Genomic DNA, 22,778 nt, shown 5'->3' on the forward strand with positions numbered 1-22,778 from the left:
TCCGAGTCGTGTATACACTGCCAGACTCTGCTATACTCTGCTGTGCGACGACTGTATTGTGGAAGTGAATCCGGTGCTCACAACTCTAAGCTGTGAGTCCGCAGCACTTCGACCTGTTCCTGTTTAAAAGGTGGTCTCTGGAAGTGCTACCCAGCTCGCCTAGCCCAGTCAGGGTTGAAGTGCATGAGTCCAGTTGGTGACACTGGCTCAAGGGCGATGCTGACAATGACTGTACTAAAAAAGTGTGCCTAGACACACAGATTGTTGTACCCATAACCTAGGTTTAAGGTGCCATTTAGCTCCTAGCTTTCATATCTCAGTTTCTAACACTGGGTAGCAGCTCCTGTGCAATCATCTAGTCTGGATGCTTCTTCCAAGCAGTTCTGAAACAACAGGAGTGCTGTTTTTGTGCTGCCATTTCTGTTTAAAGCTGCAGGATGCTTCATCAGCCCATCTGCCTGACAGGAACCAGCAGGGTACTCATATGCCCCAGCATGGGCATGGCTGAGATTTATGTTAGAGGGACAGGACGACACCCACCCGTTATCATCCTCTGTCTGGCTCTGTCCAGCAGATTCAGAATGAAATGTCTCAACAACAGTTGCTTTAGATTACTTTCTTTTGACCCCAAGCGCTCAGAAAAATCTGTCAAAGTCTTTCTACAATTCCTACTTTTAGTTAAGTGTTTTTATTTGTTTACTTGATGGGGGGCGGCTCCCACCCCCCTACCCAGCTACATCCATGTAGCCCAGTGAGATTCAGGACAGAGTGCACGGCACACCGGTTGTGTACTGAATTCTAACAACAAACGAAGACCCAAATTCTGCATCAAGGTTCGCGTAAGCAGCAACATCCAAACACATTCTGCAATCTGCATAAATTCAGCCAATTAAACAGATTTGTGTTCGTTCCCTTTATTTTGTATGATTCTGCCATTGTTTTGCACATTATTCTGTTTTGGAGAGAAGTAAGGGATGCGGGTGGCGCTGTGGTCTAAACCACAGAGCCTAGGGCTTACCAATCAGAAGGTCGGCGGTTCGAATCCCCGCGATGGGGTGAGCTCCCATTGCTCGGTCCCTGCTCCTGCCAACCTAGCAGTTTGAAAGCACGTCAAAGTGCAAGTAGATAAATAGGTACCACTCCGGCAGGAAGGTAAACAGCGTTTCCATGCACTGCTCTGGTTTGCCATGCTGGCCACATGACTCGGAAGCTGTACGCCGGCTCCCTCGGCCAATAAAGCGAGATGAGCGCAGCACCCCAGAGTCGGCCACAACTGAACTTAATGGTCAGAGGTCCCTTTACCTTTACCTTTAAGGGAGCCTCAGATGGATGGAAATCATATACAAGCAGCTACTTCTTGAGCTTTTAAGATTTCACCAGACATTACACACATGGACCACGCATACTTTTAAGTATATATTTGCAGCCATAAGGACTAGAAACTTGTTTTGTTTTTGTTTTTAAGCAATGAAACCTGAGATCCCTGCAGTCAGTTAGTCTCATGGTTTATGGTATTTCTGCATTTCCACAAAATCACAGCATGAATAAGCTGGCGCAGGAGTGTTAGCAGGGAGGAAAACAAGCACCTAGGAGGACTGAAAAACCTGTCACCTTAAGTGCAGGCAGAATCATCTCTCTATCCCTTTGCACCCTCTAAATTTATGTGTGTGATGCCGGCCACAGCATGAGACAAACAGTCTGGGGATGCCTCACGGAAAAGTCCTTGCAGAGCCACTTCTTTCAAGGATGTAGCTGACAAGGCCTCCCTCTCGCCCCCACCTAGCAGTGCCGCCAATGTTTAGATTGGCTCTGCTTTCCTGCTTTAGTCAGCAGCCTATCTCACTGACATTTTCCAGATGACATTTTTCCTGGCATGGAAGCTTAATGTTCGCCCTATCTTTTGTCAGGCTTCTATTAGGCAAAGGAGCATGGGTGACCTCGCTTCCTCCTCCTCCTCTCACTGTTGCTGGATTGGTAGCAATGGTGGTAGCTCCCCTTCACAATAGCCAGAGAAAAGCGGGAGGAGAAGGAAATGAACCCATCCAGTAGGGTTTGGCTAATAGAATGAGTATCAAACACTGATGCTGGGAGTCGGGTTGCTGTCACTCATGATAAGGATGGAAGGGACATCCTATATGGCTCACATTTAAAGGTTAATCTACCTGTTTGGCACTTTCTGAAACACAACGTGAACGGAAGTGCAGCTATCTTTCAAAATTCACACTTTTTCGAATTTTGCAATGCACTGCAAGTAACGTGCACCAAAATATACCAAGGTGACATGTGCCTAGAATATGTATTAGTGGAAATAACTTTAAAACCATGTGTTATATCAGGGGAAATATAAATCTTGGGGGAAATCCACTTTGCAAAAAAACGTGTACATTGGGGGAAAATGTATACAAATATGTACGTATTAGGAGAAACACGCGTTAAATCGCTGAAGAATTTTCATGAGGACTTTTCGAAACAGAATTTGCAAACTGATGTGGAAATGAGGACAACTGAATTGAAGATTAGAAAACTGAGAAAATATGAGAAACTGTAAAGGACAGATTCATCTGTCCCTAATCATAGATACTCTCCCTTAATTCTTATCATGCTAATAATAATAGCAAAAACACCAATAATATAAATCCTGCAAACCTGAAGTCTTTCCAACTCTCTCTTTGTGTGCATGTGTGAATGTTGTTGTGTTCTAGTCAACATCCATCTTGTAGGAGTACAAAACCCTGCTTTCACCTTGAAATCCTTATCCCCTAGCTTCTAGCTAATTCTGGTGACTTTCCCCGTCATTGAAGTTGTGTCAAGACCTGGTCTTGCCAAATCAAAGCAGTACCATGCAAGAGCTCAGCTCCTCCACAAGTGAACTGAGCTTTGCAAAAACCCAAGTTGCCACATTCAGCAATAGGTCCTGGGACATCCTGAGCCCTTTAGCAAGTTAATTTAGATAAATGTGGGCAAATTGCAGGACTTCCCAGGGCTGGGGGCACAAAGTTGCAATGCTTGGAGCATAGATCAGAAATGTCTAGGGTACCAAACCCCTGCCGTTCCTAAAGCTACACCAGGCCAGGAGGAGAAAGAACTTGAAAGCCAGGAATTCCAAGGAACAGGGAACAGGAAAACCAGAGACCTGAAAATGGAGAAGGGAACAGAAAGCAGAAAGGGCAGGGGAAACTTGTCTGAGGCTTTGAAGGCAGGCAACAGCTTTTGCATGAAACACCCAGAGCTTTGCATTGCATACCGCCCATCTTTTCCTATCAATTACACTAGAACAGGTGCACTGTTTGGCTCTGGCGATGACTCATCACACATGGCACCGACTTCCTGTGCACGATTTCGCTCTATGCGGGTTTTGCACGGTATATGAGAATGCCTCTCTAGAGAGTTTCGCACACCTGCGGGTGCACGCGCATTTGTTTCTGCTTATTTGTGGAGGCGGCTGCAAACCAGCTACTCCCTTTTATCTCTGACTGCTTGGATAAACTCACCACTCAGTGGATTTGTAACTGGCTGACTGACCGAACCCAAAGGGTGCTCATCAATGGTTCCTCTTCATCCTGGAGAAGAGTGACTAGTGGGGTGCCACAGGGTTCTGTCTTGGGCCCGGTCTTATTCAACATCTTTATCAACGACTTGGATGATGGACTCAAGGGCATCCTGATCAAATTTGCAGATGACACCAAACTGGGAGGGGTGGCTAACACCCCAGAGGACAGGATCACACTTCAAAACGACCTTGACAGATTAGAGAACTGGACCAAAACAAACAAGATGAATTTTAACAGGGAGAAATGTAAAGTATTGCACTTGGGCAAAAAAAATGAGAGGCACAAATACAAGATGGGTGACACCTGGCTTGAGAGCAGTACATGTGAAAAGGATCTAGGAGTCTTGGTTGACCACAAACTTGACATGAGCCAACAGTGTGACGCGGCAGCTAAAAAAGCTAATGCAATTCTGGGCTGCATCAATAGGAGTATAGCATCTAGATCAAGAGAAGTAATAGTGCCACTGTATTCTGCTCTGGTCAGACCTCACCTGGAGTACTGTGTCCAGTTCTGGGCACCACAGTTCAAGAAGGACACTGACAAACTGGAACGTGTCCAGAGGAGGGCAACCAAAATGGTCAAAGGCCTGGAAACGATGCCTTATGAGGAACGGCTAAGGGAGCTGGGCATGTTTAGCCTGGAGAAGAGGAGGTTAAGGGGTGATATGATAGCCATGTTCAAATATATAAAAGGATGTCACATAGAGGAGGGAGAAAGGTTGTTTTCTGCTGCTCCAGAGAAGCGGACACGGAGCAATGGTTCCAAACTACAAGAAAGAAGATTCCACCTAAACATTAGGAAGAACTTCCTGACAGTAAGAGCTGTTCGACAGTGGAATTTGCTGCCAAGGAGTGTGGTGGAGTCTCCTTCTTTGGAGGTCTTTAAGCAGAGGCTTGACAACCATATGTCAGGAGTGCTCTGATGGTGTTTCCTGCTTGGCAGGGGGTTGGACTCAATGGCCCTTGTGGTATCTTCCAACTCTATGATTCTATGATTCTATGTGCATGTCGGGGGGTGTATGTGTGCGTGTGCATGGAGCTGCACATTTTTGCACGCCTTCCTCCGCTTATTCCTTCCTATTTGTCTGTGCTCCATCGTTGTGCTTCCACGTCTCTTTTCCATCCGTGCAATTTGCCCCCCACGAACCCGCGTGTAAACGGCTTGCAATGTTCTTAAAGCACCCAGGCCAGAAGCGGGGCCCCTTACTCCACAAAACCTTCTCAGGATTCCTCTCTTGGGCAACTTGAGCCCCCTTCTGCATTATCTCCTTCCAGCAAACTGCGCCCGTGCCCCCCCAGCCGATGCTGCTCCCTGGAACTTGGAGTCCCCGGGGCCCCATCCTCCCCTTGTTTCCCCGAGCCTTGGGACTACGAAGCCCACAATCCTTAGCGGTCTCCCCTGCCTCGCGCGGCTCTTTGGGAGATGTAGTCTCTGCGCTGCGCTCCTGCCCATTTACGAGCAGGCGGAGAGGACTACAATTCCCAGCAGCGCTGCGAGCCCAGCCTGCCTCCGCCTCCCCAGCTGGCTTGAAGGCTGTTATTGTTGTTGCTAAAAGGTTAGTGGAACAGCTGGTCGCTCTCTGGGTAAGATACGTCTTCGGGGTTGGGGAGGGGGACGTGGCTACTTTCTCTCCTCCTCGCCTTTCTTGGCTGCTCGGAAAGCGGATGGCTCAAACGGACTCGGGGTGCAGTGGGGCGCAATCCTCTATTCCAGGAGCTTTTTAATCCCCCCCCCACTTCCTGCGAATGCTGTGAGCAAAACAATATGTAAGCAAAGAGGGGGAGTGACTTGCCTCCCCCGCAGTCAAAGGAGTCGTTTGCATTGATTTCCACTCCTTCGTCGCTGAAATGAATCTGGGGAGGGCTGGGGAAGGCAAGAAAAGCTCCAACGGGCCTTTAATCCTGAGCTTGCGGCACAAAGGGTTGAGGTGGTGATGGGGGAAAAAGATCAAGGGAATCTCTGAAGCCCTGTCCCAAATGCTAAGGTCTTTCCTGGCTACTTTTACTTTTCTTTCTTTCTTTCTTTCTTTCTTTCTTTCTTTCTTTCTTTCACCCCCCTCTTTGCACACACAAGCCTCCAGAATCTGTCAGTTTGGAGACAGCCCAAGCCCTCCTGCCTCCATACTTAATAGGCCTGGGATATTCTATGCCTGCCATTCCTCCCTCCCCTCTGTTCTTATTATTACTCTCTCTCTCTCTGTCTTGGATGATATTCCTGTCCTGGGGCCTCCCAGAAAATGTATTAACTGCAAATGAGATGCGAGGTCCGCTGCGCGAGAGGCTTGTGTTTATTTGAAGACAGCCTGGGACTTCTGGTTTCTTGAAAACAAAGTTTCCCTTTGTTTGGCTTCCAGCCGCAGGACTCCCAGCCCTGACGCCTGCTAGGAGGACGCTTTTACAGGAGAGTCATAATAGCCTTTCCCAAAACAAGGTGGGGATTGAGGACTCCAAATGGCAAGCCATTTCACCATCCCCTTGTAAAGGAGGAGGATGGGCTTCTCTTGCGTAAGCCTTGCGGCAGGCCAGCCAGGTCCTCAAGGCTTCTCCTTGAGCCTTCCCACGCTTCTGCCTGTTAGATGGAGAGATCTGATTGCTGGTTTGTTTTGCTGTACCCTGCACAGACATGTCTGGGCTCTCTGCTGGGCTCTGATTGGTGTTCCTCTTGCAGAAGCACCACCCAGATGCTCCGGGAGAAGGGAATTTGGCCAAAAGTGCTGGGAGCTGCCAGGCGTTCATTACCCATGTGGTTTGGCCGGGACTCTGCCTGGGTCATGGGGCATATTGGGATAAGCTTGTTGCCTTGACTTGTTGTGCAGATCCGAAAGCATCTCGTGTGACAAGGTTTCATCACAGGCTTCCCCTACTAAGAAAGGTTGGAAGGCCTATTTAGAATCGATCTGAGAAAAAGTGGACTGGTGAGGTTGATCAAATTATGTATGGTGTGTGGCAAGTATACAGGGAAAATGTCCCCCCCCCCTCCATTCTCTCTCTCTCTCTAATGTACAAAGGGACACGGGTGGTGCTGTGGGTTAAACCACAGAGCCTAGGACTTGCCGATCAGAAGGTCGGCAGTTCGAATCCCCGCGACGGGGTGAGCTTCCATTGCTCGGTCCCTGCTCCTGCCAACCTAGCAGTTCGAAAGCACATCAAAGTGCAAGTAGATAAATAGTTACCGCTCCGGCAGGAAGGTAAACGGCGTTCTCGTGCATTGCTCTGGTTTGCCAGAAGCGGCTTAGTCATGCCGGCCACATGACCCGGAAGCTGTACGCCGGCTCCCTCGGGCAATAAAGCCAGATTAGTGCCACAACCCCAAAGTCACTCACAACTGGACCTAATGGTCAGGGGTCCCTTTACCTTTACTCTAATGTACACACTACCTCCAAGGAAGCTGAGAGGTGGGAAATCCAAACAAACAAAAGGATGTACTTCTTCGCATATTAATGGAGGATAACACTGGCAGTCTGGTCACGGTCATAGGGCTATTTCTCTCTTGCTCTGCTGTATGGATTTCCCATATGCCCCTGTGAGAAACGAGATGAGGAACTAGATAAGCCTTTGGTCTTTTCCAGCAGGGCTGCTCTTATGTTTCTGTACACTAAACAATATGTTTGTATGTGTTAAAGTACCGTATTTTTCACTCTATAAGACGCACCAGACCACAAGACGCACCTAGTTTTTGGAGGAGGAAAACAAGAAAAAAAAATTCTGAATCTCAGAAGCCAGAGGTGCAAGAGGGATCGCTGCGCAGTGAAAGCAGCAATCCCTCTTGCTGTTCTGGCTTCTGGGATAGCTGAGCAGCCTGCATTCGCTCCGTAAGACGCACACACATTTCCCCTTACTTTTTAGGAGGGGAAAAGTGAGTCTTATAGAGCAAAAAATACGGTAATTGTGATGGGTCCGTTTCATGCGCTTGCAAGCACCCAGCCAAGAGATCTGCGCTGTGCACTCCCATCCCTGTGCAACACGCCTGCTACTCCAGCAGCAACATAGAACTCGGTTATTTGATCCTTAAGCTACGCTAATAAGAATCTAAGAATTGCCTTGCCCTTCCTGGGTGACAGCAACGTTCATATCACTCCGCATTCCCTCTTCCATCTCATTGTGCTAGTACTAATCCTTGCGCTAGCACAACCATTCAGTTGAATATCACCCCTATTTGTGCAGAGTTTGGGGTGACAAAACCTTCCTCTTTCTAAAAAAGCTATTGTGCTACCATGAGGACTGGAAACTTTTCATTTAAAAAAAATACTCCATGCTGCAGCATGGCAAAGTGTCACACGAGACCTCTTCATTCCTAGTCTGGGCAGGCTCTAAGATTTGCAGGCGAGGGAGCAGGGAAGTATCAGATATGGTTATATCATTAGGAAACAAATCAGTTCCTTGCATTGTCTCAAGGCCCAAGTTAATAATAACTGCTGTATATGGTAAAAGCCAAGAGTGCTGGTATCTGGACTACATTCCACCGTAGATGACTGATCTTCAAATTTACGATGCTATGAGCCTGGGTCTCAGTTTAACCGCTTTGCGGCTGGTCTTTATTGTTACGTTTTGTTTTTATAAATGTATAAGTTTGAGGTTCCCAGTAAAACGTATTTTTCCTGGTGCAGCAAATTCAAAGCAAAATAAATAAACAAGACCGGTAAAGTCACAAAACTAGCAGGCCATAGCCAGATGACAAAACCCTAGAAAAGCCATCCCATTAAAGAAAGAAAAAGTTGGAATGTCTGGGCAAATAAGCAAATGTCTCATGCCCTAGTACCATCATAAGTTTGGGTACCAGACAAGCTTTTCTGGGGAAAAGGTCCCAAATATGCAACACCACAGCCAATAAAGACCTTTATCTTGTTATCTCCCACCTGCCTTTTGATGTTCATATGGTGACCCCTGAGGATGCATATAAGGGGACTCGTATAATGGCCTCTACCATGCGCTCGAAAGCACATCAAAGTGCAAGTAGATAAATAGGTACTGCTCCGGCGGGAAGGTAAATGGAGTTCCTGTGCGGAAGTGGACGCCGGCTCCCTCGGCCAATAAAGCAAGGTGATTGCCGCAGCCCCAGAGTTGGTCACGACTGGACCAAATGGTCAGGAGTCCCTTTACCTTTTTTTACCATGCGCTCAGTGCGTTCCAGCAGCTCAGTTTGTCAGTGGGCTCTGCTCCCTTGTAGGCAGAGGCCAATAGTTAACACCTGGGAAGACCACGAATGAGGGCAGGAAATGCCAGCGAAATAATCTGGGCACCCTAGGGATGCTGTGTTATTTCTGTTGCTGAAACCGGACATGAATGTTGTTTTTATTCTGAGAATCTTCTGTGAGGCTCTTTGAGAGCCTCTCAGCTCTATGATGCGGGAAATATTAGTGTTCTAAAATAAATACATATAGAACAGGCTCATATTGTAGGAGCAGTCCTTTATATATGGTGTGCTCTGGGCAAAACTAAAGAGAGTGCTGTCTGCCAGCGGCCAACAAAAGAAAGAAACCTCCAGTTCCTCGATTCTTTAGGTTAAGTCAGTGGTTTTCAAACACTCTGCAGGGAATTTTTCCTCTGTTGACTTCTGTGCTAAGGAAATCCTATACTGTACATTTGCCACAGAACCAATTAGTATTGCAATGCATTATGGGATGTGTGCCAGTTGCCCAGTAAATTTATATGCAATGCTAACTGGGCCTGTTGGGTCTAGCTGTTGCCCCACAGCAAGAGTGGCTACATGTGACAGGGGGACACAAATAGTAGTGGGTAAACTGTCTTTCAAGGAAATTTGGTCACCTCTGTTGGTGTTTTGGATGAGGAGCCCACAGTGAGCTTTTAAGGAACCCCTGAATTTCTCCTCACAACACAATTTGAATACCACTGGGTCCAATGAAATCAATGAGTGTTTGATTTCATACTCATCTCTAACTCATCTCTAACTCATTTCATACATCTCTTATGTATGTTTTAATAGATTATGTCTGAATAGGATGAGAGTGTTGGAGATACGTGCAAATGTGTATGTGAATCCGGTCTTGGGTGTTTGATTTTCGTTGTTGTGTATACTGTGTATATACGGACAATGACAATAAAATTTATCTAATCTTATCTAATCTAAGCCAAGTCTGTACGAGTTTCTAGTCTCTTGGTTTTCCCAGCTACAGTGGTGCCCCGCAAGACGAACGCCTCGCAAGACGGAAAACCCGCTAGACGAAAGGGTTTTCCGTTTTGGAGGCGCTTCGCAAAACGAATTTCCCTATGGGCTTGCTTCGCAAGACGAAAATGTCTTGCGAGTTCCTGCGGGGTTTTTTCCCCTTTCCCCCCCTTTTCCTAAGCCGTTAAGCTGCTTATCAGCTGATCCGCTAAAAGCCGCTAAACCGCTAATAGCGCTAATCCACTAAGCTGTCAATGGGCTTGCTTCGCAAGACGAAAAAACCGCTATACGAAGAGCCTCACAGAACGGATTAATTTCGTCTTGCGAGGCACCACTGTATATGCCATGGCACTGCTACCTGGGTCTGGAAATAAAACTTCATGGAGAACACCAGCAAATCATTCTCACCCACCTTGGTCACTGGTCTTTCAGTTCCAGTTATGGGCAGCACTGGCAAAACCTGAACTCTTAATTTCTTTACTCCCAAAAGCCTTTTCAGCCGTGCCCCACCCACTCCTGACAATGGAAGTGCAGCAAATCTATGTGAAGCAGTGGAGACTTATCTTACTATTACATAATATTATATAGCATTTTTGTAAGATGAAATGGAGCGTTTGAGCAAAACAAGCAGGCCAGCAGCTCCAGTGAGCAGAGGAAACTAATGAGTGGGCAGGTGGGTGGCCCAGGATGGCTTTCTCGTGTTCCCTTGGTTGTTGCCGCCTCCACCCGCATTAATAATAATAATAATAATAATAATAATAATAATAATAATAATAATAATAATGCCCCGTCCATCTGACTGGGTTGTCCCAGCCACTCTGGGCAGCTTCCAACATACAGTACAGTGGTATCTCGGGTGAAGAACTTAATTCATTCTGGAGGTCTGTTCTGAACCTGAAACTGTTCTTAACTTGAGGTACCACTTTAGCTAATGGGGCCTCCCGCTGCCGCTGCGTCGCCAAAGCATGATTTCTGTTCTCATCCTGAAGCGCTTAACCCGAGGTAATATTTCTGGGTTACCGGAGTCTGTAACCTGAAGCGTCTATAACCTGAAGCATCTGTAACCCAAGGTACCACTGTACAGTCATACGTTGGGTTACAGACGCTTCAGGTTGCGTTTTTTCAGGTTACGGACGTGCTGAAACCTGGAAGTACTGGAACAGGTTACTTCCAGGTTTCAGCGGAAACCTGCATGTGCAGAAGCACCAAATTGCAACTCATGCAGATGTGATGCTGTGGGTTGCGAACGTGCCTCCCACACGGATCACGTTTGCAACCCGAGCGTCCACTGTATATGAAAACACAACAAAACATTACATGTTAAAAAGCTTCCCTATACAGGGGTGCCTTCAGATGTCTTATAAAGGTTATACAGTGGTACCTCGGGTTACATACACTTCAGGTTACAGACTCCGCTAACCCAGAAATAGTACCTCAGGTTAAGAACTTTGCTTCAGAATGAGAACAGAAATCGCGCAGCAGCGGCAGCAGAAGGCCCCATTAGCTAAAGTGGTGCTTCAGGTTAAGAACAGTTTCAGGTTAAGAACGGACCTCCAGAACGAGTTAAGTACATAACCAGAGGTACCACTGTAGTTACTCATCTCCTTGACATCTGATGGGAGGGCGTTCTGTACTTGTTTGCACGCAAGCACAGCAAGGTGAGGGAAGTCTGGGGTCCAAGAAATCAGGCAGCCCAGCTGAGCGAGCGAGCAGGCAGGTATTGTTGTCACCAAGGCGGGGGGAGTGTTTTCCCAGTTTGAGAGCCAGTGTGGTGTAGTGGTTAAGAGCGGTAGTCTCGTAATCTGGGGAACCGGGTTCGCGTCTCCGCTCCTCCACATGCAGCTGCTGGGTGACCTTGGGCTAAGCACACTTCTCTGAAGTCTCTCAGCCCCACTCACCTCACAGAGTGTTTGTTGTGGGGGAGGAAGGGAAAGGAAAATGTTAGCCGCTTTGAGACTCCTTAAAGGGAGTGAAAGGCGGGATATCAAATCCAAACTCTTCTTCTTCTTCTTCTTCTTTCCCGCTTTGTCTGCCACCAGCACCATCAGAAGGAAGCATGCATTTCAAAATGCACCCTTCCATATGTCGGGATCAGCACAGGGCGAAGGAGAGAAAGACTTTCTCTTCGTTCCCTTCTCCATGAGTGGTGTCAGCAGTGGGATCCTGGGAATGGGCAAGTTGTGAGGGGATGGGGGATTTGGAAGAGGGTAGGGGATAGGCGGGGTTGGTGAGCAACACATACAGGGGCGCTAGCCCCTCATAAGAACACAATACAAACCCTGCTAGATCAGGCTAATGGCCTATCTATTCCAGCAGCCCGTCCTCACAATGGCCAGTCTGTGGGCAGCCTACGCGCTGGACCTCAATACATCAGCACTTCCGCATTTCTCGGCAATTGGTATTCAGAAGTCTATTTCCTCTGACAGCAAAGGGAGCTGTCGTGGAAGATCCTGCTTCAAATCTCTGCTCATTCAGTAATGAAACTTGCTGCGTGGCTCGGAGGCAATGTCTCCCTCAGCCTATCCTCCTCCTATCATATTGGTTGTGTGAATCAAATATTTGGATTCAGCCATGTGCCCTTTCCACTGAAGGTGCCAGCAGTGGCGTAGCGTGGGTTGTCAGCACCCGGGGCAAGGCAAGTCATTTGCACCCCCTAACAAGTGGATTTGCGCCCCCTAACCCTAACCCCCAGATGTTGCGCCCGGTGCGGCCGCCCCCCCCCCCTGCACCCCCCACGCTACGCCACTGGGTGCCAGAGAAATTGTTACACTCAATTATAATAATGCCAAACGAACACCGATAAAGGTGGCCAACCTGTCTGGGTGTGGCTGTTCACTCCCTCCTACAACTCTGCATTGCACAGTTGTTGTCATTTGTTTTCAGGAAAGGAGCATGACCTGGTTGTGTCATTTCCTGTAACCAACATTGGTCTACCTCTGTGATTTTACAGAGGACGGAATCCAATCTCATGCTAAGAAGTCTCTTCTTCTGCTGGTGCGAGGATTTCTCCTTACCCGACAGGGCATTAACCCCTCTCTCCTCTCCCCCAGTCTAAATCTGCTGTAGGGCTTACCTCAACCCTCTAAAGCAAATTTGGGGAGGGTGTGGCGTGCACGATTGGGGGGGGGGGCGGGTTGGCATTTGTGCTGCACAAGCAAAAATCCTTGCATTGGCAAGGCGCAGTTGGTGAAGAATCCTGAATCTCATGCAAAAAGTGGATTCCAGGCGTGTTCGTTTTCTAAATCCCTCGCTCGCAGAATATCAACACATTATCGCCTCTCTCTTTCTCCCACCAAATTCCCCACTGCCACCACCCCTTGAAGCCTCTTAGCTGCATATTTCTGCACTGATTTTTAGGGTCCCTTCCAACTCTATGATTCTTCTGCCATGTCCTTAACTTAACCCGTTAGCCCTACTGAAACAACACCTTATACGCAATAGCGCTGAATCACATTCATTAAGTCTTTATCCTTGCCTCTCCTCTCCCTCTGTTGACTTTCCTCATTGTCTCAGTGTGGACTGTAAGCTCCTTGGAGCAGAGACTTGCCCCCCCCCCACTGCAATGCAATGGTATAAATCAGTCGTGACACTTCATAATGAATAGGTCCTCGTAGTTGTGGAAATACAATCTGCAAAAGATCAAGGGGGTGATATTTCTGTGTCCTGCGTAGCTCTGACCTTTCCTCGTGATCTCTATCAACGCTGCTCTGCAAATGCACCCCCCACTGCCCATTGCATCCTTACATTTCCCCTGCCTGCCTGAAGGCAACATTTTGCCGAAAGTTTCCTAGTTGTGCAGAACAAAAACACAAAACGCAGTTATTGGATTGGGAATGAAATGCGTCAAGGGTGGGGGATCTCAGGCCTGGGCCCAGAATGTGGCTCTCCAGGGTTCGCTTTCTGGCCCTTAAAACTCTCACCAGGCCATGCTTCACAACTTCCTTGAGTGCTTTGACTGCCGGAATGTCTTCTTGCTTGCCTGGGTGGGAGGTTAGAGAGAGATGTGCAGAATCTAGCCTACTTTACAAAGGTGAAATTCGTGTTTGTTCCTCACCTGCTTTTGCATACTCTCCAATATTTATCTGATGAAAGTAGGGATATCCTATTCCATCGTTATCATCATTTTACTATTTATACCCCACCCATCTGCCTGGGTTGCCCCGGCCACTCTGGGCAGCTTCCAAAATATATACAGACATAATATAACATTAAGCATATTTTTTTTAACTTCCCTATACAGGGCTGCCTTCAGATATCTTCTAAAAGTTGTATAGTTTCTTCTTGGCTTGGGGGTCACATAACTCCAGACCCTCCAACATTTCTCTGATGGAAATAGGGACATCCTTAGGAAAAGCGGGACATTCCGGGATCGAATTGGAAACCAGGACGGCTTCTGTAAATCTGGGACTGTCCCTGGAAAATAGGGACACGGGTCTTTTTTGCCTCCCATCAGTGGCATTTGGCCCTTGAAAGATTGCCCAGAATGTGGTCCTCAGGCAGGAAATGGTTCCCCACCTCTGAAGTACATGGGATTAAGTACACATGCATAATATGCAGATAATTGCACTGCAGTCTTATTTTGATCCACGGAATTTGTAATTTGTTGGGGTAAGGGAGGATAACAAGGTCAGGCCAGAGCTGCATGCCTGATGCAATCACATCATCCAGATGTGGAAACCGAAACTGTGCTGAGAAGTTTGCATCTGAAGAATCAGCATAGTGCAATCCTGTTTATTATTACAACCGTACCTCGGATGTTGAATGGAAATCCGTTCCGGAAGTTGGGTTGACTTCCAAAACGTTCGGACACCAAGACGCGGCTTCTGATTGGCTGCAGGGAGCTGCAGCCAATTGGATGTTGCTTTGGACATTGAGGTTCCAAAGAACGTTCAGAAACTGGAACACTCACTTCTGGGTTTGTGGCATTCAGGAGCCAAAACAGTTTTTCCGGGTCATGTGGCCAGCATGTGTGAACCAGAGCAGTGCATGGAAATGCCGTTTACCTTCCCGCCAGAGCACTACCTATATATCTACTTGCACTTTGACATGCTTTCAGACTGCTAGGTTGGCAGGAGCTGAGACTGAACAACAGGAGCTCACCCCGTCATGGGAATTTGAACCACCGACCTTCCGATTGGCAAGTGGTTTGGACCACAGCGCCACCCGTGTCTCAGGAATAAATTCCATATTATTCAATGCAGCGTACTCCCATAAGGGTTGTGGCTTCGGTGTCCCCTGCCCCCCACCCCAGCCTGGGCAGATATTTCTGTCGTGGAAGACAACATTCCAGCCCACCCCCCTAAAAGAGAGAGAGATACTGGTCCCTGCCCCACTGAGCTTACAACCTCGATTTCAACAGTGGGGAAGAGAAGCCAGATGAAATGTTCAGATGTTTGGTGGGTGGGGTGTCCATGCCTATGGAGCTAGTTCAGATTCCTGCCTTTCAGGGGGTTGGACCAGATGACCCATGGGGTCCCCTCCAACTGTACAATTCTTTGGCCTTCCTTGCCCCACTAACCACCCTCGTTTGCCTCACAGCCGCCAAGATGGAAGAAGTTCAGTCCCAACCCGGCGTGGCTTTCCTGAATGTGACCTCGAGCTACGTGCCCCACACCAAGGTGGAGTGTCACTATAGCCTGCCGCCTGGCATGAAGCCGTCCGCCAGAGACTGGATTGGGATATTTAAGGTATTTCAGCTGGGGAGTGGGGGGAGGGAAAGTGGGACACACTACAGTGTTAGAAACTCAGATATATAAGCTAGGCTCCAAATGGCTCCTTAAACCTAGGTTACAGTCACTAAAACGGAAAGTCTAGTTGCCCTTTGGGGGCAAGATGGCTCTAAAGTCTTGTTTTTTCAAATGATGGGCTGACTGTGATTGAGTCTCAGTTAAACATCTGGCTAATTCAGATGACAAACTTGAGCTAAGTTAAGAGCTTTGAGAACTTAAAGAAAAGGCACTTGATCCAGGAATAGTCCAAATATTTATTGGCCTATTCCGACCTCTTTTTCTTAATGGAGACATAATGTAGGAATATTCTCCACAACTGTGAGCTGGGCTGTGAGGTGGGGTAAGCTAAGACAAGCTGCAACATTTTTTTTTTATTTTTTGAAATAATTTTGATTTTATTTTACAAGTGTAAAATTATAACAATACAAAATACATATCCATATATCCACCCTAACCCTAACCCTCCATGGGTCCTATTGTCAACCTTTTCAACTGCATACTATTTCATGATCCATATTTTATATTTCTCCATTTTATCCATAATATTTACTACGTTACAAGTGTTATTGCAATCTTGCTAATGTTTTCATCTGCTTACATTGGTCTGTCAGGTCAATTGTAATTTCCCCCCATTCTTTATTAAAGTTTTGGTCTTCTTGGTTCCTGAGCTACCCAGTCAGTTTTGTCATTTCAGCATAATCCAACAGCTTAGTTTGCCATTCTTCTCTGGTGGGGACTTTGTCTTCTTTCCATCTCTGGACTAGTAACATCCGTGCAGCTGTTGTCGCGTACATAAAAAGTCTTTTCTGCTCCCTAGGAATATCAATACCTATAATTCCTAATAGAAAAGCTACTGGTTTTTTTTTCAATTCATTATAGATCATTTCCCAGAATGCTCTTATTACCTTACAGGTCCACCACACATTTCCAGCTGATATTTGTACTTGTCTTATACATTTTTGCTGACATACAGACTGCAACAGTTGTTCACTGCTCCTGCTCAGGCTGCACAGGAAAGAAGCATTTTTGATCCAGAAATTCATTCTGATTGTGCAGATAAAATATAACAGATAGAATTATACAGGATGGGGTATTAGCGTGTGAAAACAGTCCAGATTCAATGATCCCCAGGCATGCACCTCCAGACGGTGGAGGTGTCAGGCATCTTTACTTGGTCACAAGTTGTTGGAAGCCAGGTGTGAAATGTGCCCAGCACCTGACTAATTTCGAACACAGGACACATACCGTATTTTTCGCTCCATAAGACACACTTTTTCCCTCCTAAAAAGTAAGGGGAAATGTGTGTGCGTCTTATGGAGCGGATGCAGGCGAGAGGCTCTGCTCAGCGCTCCCTTTAAAGAGCCGCATGGACAGTGGCGTAGCGTGGGGGGGTGCAGGGGGGGCCAGCCGCACCGGGCGCAACATTTGGGGGGGGCGCGCTCGCACTCGCAGCTCTCTGCCCCTACCTGGCTCACTCACTCTCTCTCACTGCAGTGCTGGCTGTGCGAATCCGATCCGAGCTGCCAGGTCGCTGCCCACTGTGAGGGGGAGGGTGCCAGGCGTGCGTTGCAGTGTGGAGCGGAGAGAGAGCGAGGGAGGGACTATCTGGGGGAGGGACAGTGCAGCGGCCACCCAGCGCAGCGCTGAGCGTGGGAGAGAACCACACCCAACCAGCCCAGGCAGCAGCAAGAAGAAGCTGGCAGCGGCGGCAGGTTAGGGGTTAGGGGCGCAAATTACTTGCCTTGCCCCGGGTGCTGACAACCCACGCTACACCACTGCGCGTGGAGCATGTGTGCGGCTCTTGGGGGCCGCCCTTCTCCCTCCTTGGGGAAAAAGCCCCCAAGAGCCACACACACGCTCCACACGCTCTTTAAAGGGAGTGCGGCTCTTCGGGGAGCCTTCCTCCCGCTGCCCGGGAGAGGCTGCGCGCGGTTATCCCATAAGCCAGGACAGCAAGAGGCTATCCTAGAAGCCAGATCCCTCTTGCTGTTCTGGCTTCTGGAATTCAGAATATTTTTTTTCTTGTTTTCCTCCTCCAAAAACTTATGGTCTGGTACGTCTTATAGAGCGAAAAATACGGTGTGTTGTCATTTCCCTCAGCTGTTGCTTTATTGCCTTTATATATGCCCCCCTTTTCTCCAAAGAGCTTGAGGCGGCATATCTTGCTCTCCCACACCCCATCCCCACAACAACCCTGCGAGGTGAACTAGCCTGATAGGCTGTCATTGACCCAAGGTCACCCAGTGAGCTTTATGGCTAGGTAAGGAATCGAAGAACTCAAAGAGGGCCTTGACTGCACTGTTGATGCACACAATTGCCAATTCTGGTCGGCACAAAGAGCAGAATGAGATGGGAGAGTCCTGAAGGCGGAGAGTGGGCTATACCACTTCAGACTGCCAGTGACGAGGGTGTCTCATTTTCGCGGTGCTCTTCCCCATTTCATTTTTTTTAGGGAGCTTTGTAAATAGAACGCCAACACAGTAGGAGGTTGATGTTCTCCTTCTCCCGCTTTGAGGCTGCTGTTACAGGATGTTCTATATACAGGGGAGCGTTAAAAATGCCATTCCTTCCCTTCCACTCTGCTCCATGTCTAAGACCCAGCATCCATCCAGTGTGGTCCTTGGGGGAAGGGGAAGGGAGGAGAAAGAGAATGAGGAACACAGTCCCTTTGTTCAGCACAGTGGAGGGCTGTTTATGCAGGCGCAGGCTGCCGGTTTCCTTTTCTGTCCCGCTCTCATTAGAAATTGAAATTCAGGGACCCAAGTCAGTATGCTTCCTTCCTTCCTGCCCCCAACAGTACTGGAGAAATGACCTTCCAACTCAAAGTGAATTTGGCGGGGGGGGGGCAGGGAAAGCCTGGGATAGATAGATAGATAGATAGATAGATAGATAGATAGATTATTACGGTCAAAGACCAGCTCGCATAACACAATAAAAACAGCGTTCATAAAGATAAAATATACAATCAGAGCAGATTGCAGCAATAGCTCATGAGTTAAAATTGAGATACTGTGGTACCTCAGGTTAAGTACTTAATTCGTTCCGGAGGTCCATACTTAACCTGAAACTGTTCTTAACCTGAAGCACCATTTTAGCTAATGGGGCCTCCTGCTGCCACGCCGCCGGAACCCGATTTCTGTTCTCATCCTGAAGCAAAGTTCTTAACCTGAAGCACTATTTCTGGGGTAGCGGAGTCTGTAACCTGAAGCACATGTAACCTGAAGCGTATGTAACCTGAGGTACCACTGTATATACATACACACGTACAACTGAGATTTGGGCTACCATAAAAGTTGAACCTGAAGCTCCCCAAAGGGCGACCTCAGCTTTTCCCTAGTGTTAAGTTGTGGGTTAACATAGCAGACGACACAGCGATTTCTCCAAAGCAGCTCTTTATTTTGTAAGCTGGAACAGAACTAAGCTGAGGAGCTCAGTCACCCTTCTTATATAGAGCTCCAGAACAATGTAACTGTTGCCATTTTCTAAAACTATCCAATCACTGAATGTCACTTTTCGATCCTTCATTTGCATAACTATCTACAGTATCCCCCTGCTGGCCCAGGATGAGAACTTCAGTACATAACACCTAGTAAGCTATTTTATTCTAGAGGATGATCTGTGCCTACAAATCTGGGTGCATGATCTGGCTACGAGCCAGGTCGTCTTGTGATCTTTGCCCAAGAGGAGAGAATTAAGTTTAGACTTGTCTAAAAGATTGGCGAGCCTCTTCAGCAAAGGATCAATGGTGTCTCTACGAATCTCAGCGTAAAAAGGACATCTAAAAAATATATGTTCAGTGCTTCCTATTTCCACTAATGGGCAGTCGCAAAGTCTCTGTACGTACGGGACTCTTCTATAGGAGCCTTCCAGAACCATGAGGGCAAGGCTGAGCTTCTAGCAAGAGTGAAAGCCCTTCTTGGGTTTCTGGATGCGAGGAAATAGTTGTTGCTGGAGCGGCTACATATCTCCCGTTTTCTCTTATTTTATAATCGGGGACCCTTGTACAGTCCTGTTGTCTATGTCCATGATTCTTTGCCTAACCACGGAAGCCCAGGTTTGCTTTGAGACTCAGGACATGAGAAATTCCTCCTCCATCCCGAAGGTGCCGAACTGTGGTTGTTTAGTCCCGTTGCTGCTGGTGTTAAGGGTGAAATGTACCTGCAGTTGTCACTGAGACAGTTCAGAAGGAGGCAGAAGATTCACAGAAGGTTAGAGCCAGGATGGACCTCTGAGCTCATCTGCTCTGCTGTATCCAAAGAACCTCTGGCTCCTACCTCGTTTTGAGGATGGGGAGGGACAAAAGGTAGCCCAAGCCAGATTCAAAAGTGAATGAGTCTGTAATATTCCCTGAACCTCTTGTGCGTCCCTCATCCTGTATAATAATGTGCTGATCTAAGCAACATGCCCTAGGGGAAGCTCTAGAGACATGGGCTACTCTTCCCATTCCCTTTCCCAGGTGGAGTCCTCTTCATATTCCCCCCCCCCAAAAAAAATTATTCATTTTATAACACAGCTAAACAACACAAAAAACAACAACAATACAAACAAATTCTTGTCTTATCCTTATTGTTTCTAAACATTGTTAGGTGGGCTTCCCCAAGTCCCCCCTATCTGATTTTCATTTTACCTCATCTTTAGCTGTTTACAGTGGTACCTCAGCTTAAGTACTTAATTCGTTTCGGAAGTCTGTTCTTAACCTGAAACTGTTCTTAACCCAAAGCACCACTTTAGCTAATGGGGCCTCCTGCTGCCGCCGCCCCGCCGGAGCACAATTTCTGTTCTCATCCTGAAGCAAAGTTCTTAACCCGAGGTAATATTTCTGGGTTAGCGGAGTCTGTAACCTGAAGCGTATGTAACCTGAAGCGTATGAAACCCGAGGTATCACTGTACATATATCGTAATTTTTATCCATTTTTTTTATCACACTTACTTTTACCATAAAAATCTTCACATTTTATCACTAGGTGGAGTCCTCTTCAGTGCGTGATTATTATACCTTTGTGTGGTGCACAGTTCCAGATGGAGGAGCTTCTGCAGGAGCCCTTCTTCACTGTAACGTTCAATTCCAAGGTGGGTGTTAGGAGGTCCGATGGTCCGCAGCAGGTTACACATGGCTAGAGATGTCAAAGCAATACTTAAATTGTGCTTTTCTAAAACAAGGCGGGTGGCGCTGTGGTCTAAACCACAGAGCCTAGGGCTTGCCGATCAGAAGGTCGGCGGTTCGAATCCGCGCCATGGGGTGAGCTCCCATTGCTCAGTCCCTGCTCCTGACCACCTAGCAGTTCGAAAGCACACCAGTGCAAGTAGATAAATAGGTACCGCTGCGGTGGGAAGGTAAATGGCGTTTCCGTGCACTACTCTGGTTCACCATGCTGGCCACATGACCCGGAAGCTGTCTGCAGACAAACACTGCCTTCCTCGGCCTATAGAGCGAGATGAGTGCGCAACCCCAGAGTCGTCCACGACTGGACCTAACGGTCAGTGGTACCTTTACCTTAACCAAGGCAGAAAGGTGACTCAGGAATCATAGAAGGGGACAGGTGGCGACCATGGGACCCTGCTGCATTTGGTTTGAGCAACGTTTTTTGACTTGTCCTTTTTTTTTCAAAACCCATGCATAAGTTCAAAAGCACGCACGTATGTGGATGGGAGTCAGCTAATGAATTTCATCAGTGGAAACCCTCCGCAAGAACGGCAGCTTGCCCAAGGGGGCTTTCCCCCACTCTTCTCCCCCCCCCCCATGTGTCCCCTGTCCCCTGAAATTGATTCTTGGAGGAATTGGGAGAACCCCTGGAATAGCATATGGGAATGGAAAGGGGGGAATTCTTCCATCTGGCAAGCCAAAATATTTGCCCTGACAAAATGATTTTCTTAGTGTGATGTTGAATTCCTCCCATACTAGGCTTTGCCTTTTTGAAAAAAATGGTTCTCTCCATAGCCATTCGCTCAGCTGCTGTGGCATCACAGAATGCTCATAAGCATTCTAACCAATGAAGGAGTGCTACCATATATTTTTTACTACTACTGTTACACAACTGTTAAATTTATATAAAGCCTCTTTATAAAATAAATTCAGAGCAGCTTTGATCGAATACAGTTTTCACGAAATACAAACAAGAGAGGGAGCCAACCAACCTCAAGAGCAGGCATAGGCAAACTTGGCCCTCCAGATGTTTTGGGACTACAACTCCGATCATCCCTAGCTAACAAGACCAGTGGTCAGGGATGATGGGAGTTGTAGTCCTAAAACATCTGGAGGGCCAAGTTTGAGGGCCGATTTTGGCTCTGCCTCCTCAAGAGCATGGGTCGGCAAACTAAGGTCTGCGGGCCGGATCAGGCCCAATTGCCTTATGGATCTGGCCCACAGACGGTCTGAGAATCACCGTGTGGATCGCCAGTGCTCGCGTTCTTTCCCTCTCCCTAACACGGTGGCGGCACCTCCTCCCTCCCTCCTCCTGGCTTCTCCCTGCCCTGCCTAGAGGAGGAAGGGGGCTGGGCTTTGTTGGTGCCAGCAGCAGCAGCAGCGCTTGAGCGGCCGCCATTTTAAGCAGCCCCTCTCCGGAGCCTTTTCGCATGCCGCTCATCGTCCCTCTGCCATAAACCCCTGCCGCTCGCAAGACACAGGTAAGCAGCCACCAGGGCTCATGGTGCTCTTGCATCATTATTATTTTTTCCAAAATATAGTCCAGCCCCCCACAAGGTCTGAGGGGCAGTGGACCGGCCCCCTGCTGAAAAAGTTTGCTGACCCCTGCTTAAGAGCCTCATTTCTTTCCTTTGCTGCGGTGTCAACCATTTTGCTTTCTTCAGACTGTACGTAACACAGATCAGTAAACAAACCAATTTGTTGTGTTTACAGCCAGCTACCTGCCTAAGCCAGGCCCCCAGCAGTACCAGTTCCGCTATGTGGATCGCCGTGGGGAGGTGCGTGGTCAAAGCTCCCCTTTCCAGTTCAGCGAGCCGCGGCCCATGGATGAGCTCGTCACTCTGGAGGAGGCGGGCGATGACGGTGGGGGCACCGACATGTTGCTGGTGGTTCCCAAGGCTGCCCTGCTGGAGGTAACGTACTCCCAAGCAACACCCTGAATTTCAGAAGCCCCCTGACCGTTCAGCCTGGCGGATAATTTGCCCAACAATGCCCATCATCCCTAGCCCTTGGTTGTACCATTCAATGCTGATGGGAGCTGGGAGCCCAGTAAAATCCACACAGGTTTCCCAACACTAAAATAATGACTTGGCCTCGAAAGCAACATGGTACGGTCTTTCCCAAACTGTACCACATCAGTCTGCAGGAGGGGAATTGCATCTTTGAATTCTCCCTGTGGAAGCAGTCTTCCTGTAGATGGAAAGCTAATTTGTCTAGTAAAAGACTACGCTA

The 22,778-nt window shown here is 47.8% G+C and overlaps 1 protein-coding gene across 3 annotated transcripts in view; it reads left to right on the forward strand.

Moving 5' to 3' along the window:
* Positions 1-5,000: 5,000 nt before the first annotated feature.
* Positions 5,001-22,778, forward strand: part of CALCOCO1 (calcium binding and coiled-coil domain 1) — a 36,811-nt gene continuing 19,033 nt past the window's right edge. Inside the window, exons 1-4 of one of the 3 annotated variants that reach the window (XM_081848932.1) lie at positions 5,001-5,106; positions 15,213-15,361; positions 20,368-20,473; positions 22,260-22,459. In XM_081848932.1, the coding sequence (XP_081705058.1) occupies positions 15,221-15,361; positions 20,368-20,473; positions 22,260-22,459 (447 nt within the window). In that variant the 5' untranslated portion in view covers positions 5,001-5,106; positions 15,213-15,220. Of the gene's footprint in view, positions 5,135-5,158; positions 5,318-15,212; positions 15,362-20,367; positions 20,474-22,259; positions 22,460-22,778 lie in introns of those variants that run through there. The other 2 variants (XM_081848934.1, XM_081848933.1) reach the window with 2 other exon arrangements.

The sequence above is a fragment of the Podarcis erhardii genome (assembly GCF_964252035.2).
Source record: "Podarcis erhardii genome assembly, chromosome: 2".
Taxonomy (NCBI): domain Eukaryota; kingdom Metazoa; phylum Chordata; class Lepidosauria; order Squamata; family Lacertidae; genus Podarcis; species Podarcis erhardii.